This window comes from Tyto alba, unplaced genomic scaffold, assembly GCF_018691265.1.
Source record: "Tyto alba isolate M040663 unplaced genomic scaffold, T.alba_DEE_v4.0 Super-Scaffold_40, whole genome shotgun sequence".
NCBI lineage: Eukaryota > Metazoa > Chordata > Aves > Strigiformes > Tytonidae > Tyto > Tyto alba.
Window position 1 is genome coordinate 10,896,633 of NW_024881316.1, and position 9,627 is coordinate 10,906,259.

The window sequence follows — 9,627 nt, forward strand, 5'->3', positions numbered from 1 at the left end:
GCTTTGGCAGAAAATCAGACACATGGTCATACCCCCTGCTGCCTCCGCTTCCACTAGGCAGCTGTTTTCAAAGTAATATACCTTCCCAAGGCACTGCACAGCCAAGAGTTCCTTCCTGGGTTTATGTATCCATAGTGCACTAGAAAAGGATATTGTGTTTTCTGCATATACCTGATGGAACATAAATACGTCCACAAATGTGTGTCAGTCAAGCATCTGGACTGTATATAGCTTTTCAGTACGGGTGGAAAGAAGTGATGTGCTGTGCAGAACATGCTGCAAGGGAAAAGATCGCTAATCTGGGCGATGGGTTGATTTCATGCAAGTGATCATCAGCAGATGTAAACTTCAGTTAAGGATTAAATGATTTTAGGAAAAAAGCTCTTTGCAGGTAACGAAATGGATGAGGGAATAGTGTGTGACATGGAAAACTGACTGTTACTCTGTCAGTCCTGCAGCAGGACAGGCCTCGGTTGTAAGCGTGTTTAACAAAATTGTCTTACAGTGCCATGTTCACTTGACAAGTAAAATCCCAGGACTCCCTATCCAAGAATGAACACAAGTATCCAGGGTAAATACCAAGAGGAATGCTAGGATTCTGCTTATAAAATTAAGGATAAATCCCGTACCATGCAGTATAGGAGGACTCGGTCCATGCTCAGGACCTTTTCTTGAATTAATTGCCTTTTTCTGGAAATTAATGGAAGAAAGGTCCACGGGCTTTTCCACTGTATGTGCTATTAAGCTGTCTGGAGACAGTTATGGCCTTTTTCAAATCTGCATCCCTCTGACAGTAGTAAATTCCCATGTCACCGCTCAGGAGCAAGTAGACAACAGAGGTGAAAAATTATGCTAATGAACTGCAATAACCAGTCCCTTTTTATGAGAGCGCTTATGCATAAGATCTTGAATCCAAAGCATTACATTATCTTGTACAGCTTTTCACTGGTAAACTATAGTAAACTAAACACAGTCAGCAGTTAAATACAGCTTTATACTTCTGAAGAGGCCCTTTGGAACAAAGTGAAGTATATGGGTAAAATTGTTAAAGCGTTAGATAAGGTTCTCAGGTTACCATGGTTACTTGAAAATTTTGCATTGTATCGTAGATTAGGATGCATAGGATGAAGTAGCCAAAACAACTAGGAAGTCCAATGCATATAAACTACATTTTCAAACCACACAGCATTGCCAAATAGAAAGACAAATAGCTCAGGATATTGGCTGTTGACAAATCTATGAATCAATAAAGAGAGGCCTGAAGGAGATTTGGAACATATGTGATTTGAAATCCTGCATTATTTTGGAGTTACAATCTCAATTTTTACAGACAAATGAAGAAACAAAATAAAATAAAAATCCTCAGTAATGTAAAGAGTGGAGTGATTTTCCATAAGCTCTTTCTGGTATTGAAATCTGACATTTGGCTTTGAGACCTTCAACAAAGCAGATTGATGAAACATGGCTGATATATTTTGTGAACTTAGACTGGCAGTAGCACTTACACTGGAAGCAGTTTATTCCCATGGAAACCTATTTGCATTTGGGCCAGAAGTGACTTTTTTCCCCCTCCGTTAGAGCTGCTGATGTTTTAGCATAATATAATTGCTGTATATTGACAGTAGATTTGAAAAGTATTTTTAAAATGTTGAGCGGCTGAGCATATGTATAATGGAGATGTAGTCTGTGCAGTTTTTCTGTGTAGGTTGGAGGCATGTTGCTGAAAAATGCAAGACAGCTTTTGATCTTCTTTTATTTATCCCTAAAAGAAAGAAAAAAATGTGAATTAAAATGTATTTATCCCAAACAATTGTTTTTAAACAGGTGACAAAAGAACTAAAACAGTATGACAATAAAATTATAGAGTGCAAGTTTGAGAACAACAGCTGGGTCTTCATGAGACAGAGAATAGACAAAAGCTTTCCAAATGCCTACAGCACTGCCATGGGTGAGTAGAATAATTTGCTTTAAAAGTTTTTCAGGTTCAAATTTTATTTTTTTTAATTCTGTTTAATTTAAGGAAAAAAGGCACTCTGTGTTCTCATTTCTAGTTTGAGTCCTAGTTTCTCTAACTTTCTATAATAATACCTCATCTTGCAAATGCTTATGTCATGTTTAGTTTTTATATAGCATGAACCCTTTGGCTTTAGGGTTATTTGATTAAGTCAGTTAAACAAATACTCTGATGCAGTATTTAACAGATAATGCAGAAGCAAGTGCTTAAGTCTTTGTAGAACTGCAAACACTTGCTCAAATAGACTTTAAATGGCAGATCATGCCTTTTAACAGAGACCCAAGAAAGTTTTTATTTATGATAACATTGCAACAGCAGTTAACTAACTAACATCAGTTCCTTGTGTTGTGTTGGCTTGTGGGATGTCATGCAAACTGGCACACTGTGAGTCGAATTTGTTGTACAAAAAAATCCATTATAATTTCACCTCTATTCAAAACACCAAAATCGTTATTTGGCAGATGGGCCGGAAAATTAATATGGGAAAATGTCATCTTAAGTTTCTACAGTAGTCATACAAACAATGAAGAGGCAAACAAATGAAAGGTGGGGGTATATCCCTGCAGAATTGTGGGACTTATGTTCTTCTACCAAAAAACATTTTGCCAAGTATTGTAAATTAAATGATGTTGTTTATTTTCAAGTGAAGTATAAGAGTTTGAATAGAAGTATGTAAGACTGAGTAACAACAGTCATGCTGATACTGACTTTTGTTAAGTGCCAAAATGAAGTTTAATCGTATTTAAGACCATGCTATTTACTGGAACATGCATAGATGATGTAGGATTTTCTCTGAACTATTCTAGTTTTATTCCTGCCTGAGCAGTGAGTAGATTTTCTTGAATAATGAAAACATGGTCATTTTGCCAGGAGATAATAAATCTGTTGCCACCTTAGGGAGCCAGCACAGGATGTAGCTGAAATACTTGCCTGAACAGTCCTGTCAGGAAAGAGGAATGGGCCACAAAAGTCATACAAGTACAACGGCATCTCTTTGTCACCATGACCTATATTTCTCATCTCTGTTTCACATTATTGTTTCAATAGTTAATTTTCCTTGGAGTTTTCTCTTCTTTGAGGAGTAGCATATACTTCTTTCCTTCGTTCTTAAGCGCATATGTAGCTGCCCTTTTTCTCTTCCCATTTTTTCCATTTGTAGAGCAGTTATGTTATTCCTGACCTTTTTTTTTTACACCAAAACATAATGAACTTCATAAAAATAAAAATTAAAAGAAAAGTAAGTGCTACAGGAAGAACTGTTTTGTAAGAAATATTTAAAATTTTCCATGGGAGTTTTCAGAACAGAAAGTTTTCTTTTTGGCTTTAAATTTTCACTTTTGGCCATTTTTCAAAATCTCTGTAAGTTGTATTTTTTCATTTGAGACTTCCATTGTACCATTCTCTAAATCCTTTCTCTTCTAATTGCTTTCTTTTGATGAAAAATACTATTTATTTTTCCCCATGGTTGAAATAGCAACAAAATAAGTACCTGTCTCCATCTTGCTTTTGGACCTTGATACCTTTCAAATTGAAAAGAGAAGGGCTTTTTGAGTTAAAATAGGACATCCCTCAAAAATTGATATAGAGTTATACCAGCTGCCTTGTGGCTCAAATTCTATTCCTAAACTACTGATAATCATAATGCTTTCCAACTCCTAAAGTCACATACAGTACAACTTTTAAAGCACCTTTTCACCAAAAATAAATGAGAGAATAAAAAAATAATGCTAGGAAGGTGGTTTATTAATTGTAAAGTAATGCTTTGAATGGTTCTGGAATTCTGCAGGAAATAAAGTGTTTTTAAGAGTCATTGTTATTTGTAGCAAAGCTATATTGCAAGAACATTTTAAGGAGTCTCAATGTTGTCTAGTACTCTAGGGGTTCAGTAGTTTGTTTTGCATGGAAATTGCATCCATACTGTGGCCAGTCCTTACCTGCTATAAATTATCCTCTTATCATTTTATACTTTCTTCCAAGATAGTCGTAGGATTCCTACTTGATTTCTTGCCTTTTATTTTTTCCATCCTCCCTAGGTCTCTCAGGAGGATTAATTAGAGGAGTATAAAGTTACATAGGAAAAATACTCAAAATATTCCATTTGTTTTAAGAGAAGTAAGCCTTCTTATTTGTTCCATTAAATCCTGTGGGCCATTACTTAAAAACTATGACCTGGGGAGTCACATTAAGTAATCCAGGTGTGCTTGTACGTGCATGCCTTGGCTACCATGCAGCACTATGGCCTTTTATCCATCATGTGCTTTGGTGTGCTAGACATGTAGCTTGCTTGGTGTCAAGTTTTTCTGCCACATGAAGGTATGTGGGTTAAAAAAAACGTACTGTGCATTGTGGATTTATCGTATTTATAGTACTTAGTGCTGAAAAAAAAAAGGTTACCTTAATTCAGAGGTTTTCAATATTAGCCAATCTTGTTTCTAGCTATTTGGATTTGATGAGTGTTAAAAAGCCATGTCTCACAAGGTCTTCATTGCTGTGCTTGCATAGATACAATGCCAGTTCTTAGCATTTTTATAGTTGCCCCATGGCGCCTACACCCACATGCCTTTTTGCTTAAAAAGAGAGATTCCCATGGGGTAGGGGCCCACTACGCTGCTTTGCTCTCTGGAGGGCAAAGCAGAGATACGTGACTTCTGACACCACCATCTTGTGAAAGTCTGCGGTTAAGGCTGTATACTTGAGCCAAATTATGATATTTATTTTGTAAAGAGGGGATGAAATTCTTGAAGTGTCGACTACAACAAATTGGTTTAGTAACTTGAGAATATATTCTTTGTTCCCAGCTGTATGCAACAGCATCCAGAATCCAGTCACGAAGGAGATGCTGTTTGAGTTCATTGACAGATGTACAGCAGCTTCTCAAGGACAGACGCGGAAACACCACCTCGATCCTGACACTGAACTCATGCCACCCCCGCCGCCCAAAAGGCCACGTACCATCACATAAGGCCTTGGTCTCAGCAGATAGAGTGTTTACAGTTCTGCAGAAGGTGAAACACAAGCGTGAAGGCTGGAAAAAAAGAAATACGAATTGCTGTAAATACTTGGGTGTGGGGTTTTGAGTTTGTTTTGGTTTTGGTTTTTTTTTTTTAATTCCACATACGAATGGACATTGTTTTGTAACTGATAAATTCAACCTTACCTTATGGTGTTTGAAGATGAAATTTCCAAAGGTTTAGACAAGAACAGTACAATGAAGTCAATGGAAAGCTGCCTTGTTTATATACAGATCTCTTTTCACCTTTAATTTATAATGTCATCAATCTGGAACTGAGAAAACCTTGGGATGCTGTACTTTTTAGAGGCTGTGTTTAAAAAAAGCAGAAATGTTTTTTTTATTATTGTTATTCAACTGGTTGCAATATGTCTCCCATAGTGTAACTGATCATAGTTTCGCTGAATTTCCAAGACTTGTGTTTAACAGCAAACAGCAATGTTGTTTGTGCTCTGTGTTGGTTAAAAGCTGCCTTAGATTACACTAATTTCAAAATTAGCTGCGTTTTTGTTGTTGAAATATTAAAAAAACAAATCCTTCTTGTAAATAGCGTCCCTTTGAAAGGAAACTTGCTGGGTGTTTGTTTTTTCCCCCTGTTTGATCCTAACACACCAGTTGTATAGTGGGCTGATTTTAGCTTTGCCTTTTTAAGTTTATCTGTAGATAAGGAATACACCAAATCCTTAGTATTAAGGTCTCTTGTTAAGAGACTGTTCCTAGTACAGGGCTTAGTTCTCCACAGTGATACCATTGTAAATATTACTAAAACATACACATCACTGTGATATGCAAGAGTAATAAGCAGTGCTAATTGTGATGTCTTAGGTCCAGGCACAAAATGGCAAAAGAATTGCCAGACAACTCCCATGTAAAAGAGAAGGTAGTTTCAGTGAAAGAGAGCCCCATCAGACAAAAAGTCTCCCGGTCTAGGTAACCACAGGGCAAAAATAAACCATTTAGGGGAGTGGATGTGTGTCCCAGGGAACAGGACGCTCATTTTCGAAGGTGGGGTTGGCTGCCCTGCAGCACCGTGCTTAGCCACTGGCTGACTTTTTTTCATACCAAATGAAGAAGCACACGAAAACCCTGATGGCTCCTGTTGCAGCGCACAGGCAGATGTTCATAATGCTAGTTTTGAGAAGCTGTGTTCTAGTTGTCTAAGGGAGAAGTTGTTCTGAGCTGTGATTAATTGGAAACCAAATGCAGATTTTAAAGTTTACTGTACATTTATCAAGCAGGGATCGAATTAGCTCTTTCTATAGTTTACTTAGTGGGTGAGTCATCCATTCGTTCAGCAATCTGATTAGTAAAGCTTATTGATTTGTTCTAACTAAAATGCATTTCTGTTTAAATGACTTAATGTTTGTAAGGAAAATTAATTCCTGCCTTTTTTTTTTTTTTTTTTTTTTATGTAAACTTTAGGACTATGCTTTGTGGTGGCTTCTCTAGTTGTTTCAACCTGTTGTATAAATGCACATTGCATCATTTAGATGGCATTTCTAGCATCTCTTTCTGGGATATTCTGTATGTGATTTAGAGAATTGAAGGAGTTACATAAGTTACTTTTTATACTATGATAAAACTTGAGGGGAAAAAAAGGCGTTCATCAAAGTTCTTTTTTTCAACTGTACATAGTTTCTGCATATTATCTATAGAAAAGATACAATATCACCTATGCAAGGTTGCAAAATTATCTCCTGAAAAGAGCCTTATGAATTTGATGTGAAAACCTATGCAGCCTCTGTGCATCTTGCATTGAAACACACAGTTAATTATTTCTTCTCTCAGTATAAATAATATCCCCAGATTATACTTGTCATTGAGATTGTCATAACTTACACTTTGTCACTGAATTTCATGGTTCTGTGGCAGTGGCAGTGTGTGTGATGATTATAGCCTTCTCCATGAGGTTAGGACATTTCATTCTTGTAAGGATGCGTCCAGGTTATTTCCATCTTTCTCCTTCCCAACCCTTGCATCTTGTATTTCAACAAGACGTAGCTTCTGGTTTACCTTTTACTTTAGAGCTGTAGCACCCCAGGCTGTCTTCCACGTGCATTGCACCAAGTGCACAAATGTGTTGTGGCCCTTGTATTTTGACAGTGTCTTTTTTCCCACTCTCAGCTTGAAATTTGTATTTTGTCAGAGTAATGACTCTGAGAAGGTTTAGAGCTTCATGGTTGCATTTGATTGCCGAACTCTTCTTGCACTATGACCTGTAGCTTTTTAGAGAGGTCAGTCACCTTTGCTTTTCTGGAAAAGGAAGCTACTGGGGAAGGGTTGAATGAAGAACCTGAGGAAAACAAATGGAATTTCGCTTGGACCGGATGAGTTTAATGCTGTGAGAAATGCAAACCTCCTTTATCTGCTACTAGATACTGAAGAGGTTGAACCTAAGAAGCAAAGAAGAGGTGGTTGGTTGCCGACCAGGCCCAAACCACGACAAGTCTGTGCCAGGAAAATAATGATGATAAAAAGACCCTAACTTGTCTATTCTTTGGTGTACAGCATGAAGTCATCCACTGTTTTGTCATTTGTTAAATATATAATTCAAATTTTGTTTCAGTGGAGTTTCCAGAAAATGTAAGTACATTCCTCTACAAACCGTGTATTAAGTATTTTAATAAAGTCAATGGTTTAAAATACTTTTCTGAAGGATGTGTTTTCTTTTTATGCCTGTGCTTTCCTAGTACCAGTGCAAGCACGAGAGGATACTGTGGTGCTATTGCTGTTCAGTCCTTCAAGAAAATTACCCGCGTTTTTCAGATGTCAGTGGCTTTTCTCTCAGGTAGGAGCCCCCGAGCCCAGCAGTGGCCGTGGTCCATTATGCCATTTTTAAGTCCAATTTGCTCTTCCTGCGACTAGAACCAGAAAGAAACCAAATGGTGTGAGAAGTACATATTTTATGACAGGCTAACATTATGTAGTTTATCCATTCAGGGTTAAGTGCAATTGCATGAAAAGTTGCAAGAGGTCTGCATGGGTCTTCCCTACTGGTTTATCATCCAGCATGACCCTGAAGCTGGTAGCCCAACTACATGGACCCAACTTTTGGACTGGTTTTATAATAGGGCAGTTTCCTTTTTCAGGTTGCAGCTGTTCAGAGTGCATCTCTCAGGAACTAAAAAACCTATATTGATTTTTGAAATTTTCTTCTAATTAAGATCCTACCTTCACTGCTGGTATGTTCTTCTTAGGTATGCAATTCCTGTGGTGCTTTTCTCAACCATTTCTGATTTTCTGGTCTTTGAGTGTGAATGCCAAACCAGATCTGGCATTTGAGCACACCTGGGGAGGTATAATAACTTCTTGAACCCCTGCTCAGTACTCCCCTCTGTATGCATTAAAGAAGCAGGTCGATGTGCCTGACCAGCACGTTGCACTGTGTAGTTTGCGTTGGCTTGCTTGTTCACTGGAGCAGTCTTTCAGGATCCCTGCTTCTCAGCATAGCAGCTCTTTGGTTTTGTGCCTAAGAGGTGTGACTTTATATTTGCATAATGTGTAATGCATAATTGTATCTTAATGACCTCAGAATATTCACAAAGATATTGGCACAGCAAGCTAATTTCCTAGGATTCATCTGTGGTCAGCAGAGAGAGAATGAGAGTAGAAGTCCAGTTCATTTCTCCTGCAGATGTCTGTCTGTCTCTTCAGTATTTCCTCTCTATTTTTCAGCCAATACGATGTGTGTCATTTTATGTTACACTCCGGTGTTAGGCTTTTATGAGCACAGGGTTAAATATTTTTATTGAGGGTAATTTTCATAGTATTAAAATTCTTGCAGTGGTCAATTAAATTAATAATATTTTTAAAGTATTCAATTAGTTTATTATTAGTTATTACTTATTAGTTGGCTATTAATTTTTCATAGATTACATTGCTTTCCTTTGGACCTCTAATCAAATCCTAAATCCAAGCATTTCTGTTAACTTGCATGAGAGTAACATTTGGCTGAAACGCCTTAAGTAGCCAGATCACTTCTGTCCTCCTACACAATGGCACGAGGTTTGCTCTCGCCTTGCCTGGGGACCACTGCACATTTCAAGGTTCACAAACCCTACAGGGTTTAGGTTTCACTTGTATTCCTTTGTTTCCAGTGTCAAATTTCTACGACCTATGCTTATGGCATAGATCCTCAAGTTTGCATTTCTCTGTTAACACCTACCTACTTGCTGTTTGACTTGTCCGGCCATCAGGTGTGAGACTGACAGCCTGTGCCCCACGGCTGGCCCTCCGCTCATATTTCTGGAGGGCAGTGCTCCACTCCAAGCCCATATGCTCATCCGCGTATGACACCAGCTTTGATGACTGACGGATAGGGCAGTACTGCCCCTGTAAGTCTTGCTTGCACAGGGAAATCCAAGCAGCACCTACCAGCTGTGACGGTATTCATCATATGGACAAGGAGCCTTTTCCCCTTCCCTCCCTCATTGTGGTGACTGAGGCACGGACTCAGATCATGAGTGATGCTGAGACACTTTATTCAGCATGGAGGCTACTTGTATACCTTTTGAAAGTTACAGTACTTTTCCATCAAGTTACAGTACTTTCCTACCAGCTTAACAACACCAGGTGTTTACACGCTAATCATGCAGTCCTGGCA

The 9,627-nt window shown here is 38.1% G+C and overlaps 1 protein-coding gene across 2 annotated transcripts in view; it reads left to right on the forward strand.

The window, feature by feature from the left end:
- RNGTT (RNA guanylyltransferase and 5'-phosphatase) overlaps positions 1-7,669 on the forward strand; it is a 195,955-nt gene extending 188,286 nt beyond the window's left edge. For both annotated transcript variants that reach the window (XM_032989939.2, XM_032989936.2), the window contains 2 exons: positions 1,825-1,948; positions 4,813-7,669. In XM_032989939.2, the coding sequence (XP_032845830.2) occupies positions 1,825-1,948; positions 4,813-4,976 (288 nt within the window). In that variant the 3' untranslated portion in view covers positions 4,977-7,669. The remainder of the gene's footprint in view (positions 1-1,824; positions 1,949-4,812) is intronic.
- Positions 7,670-9,627: the final 1,958 nt, after the last annotated feature.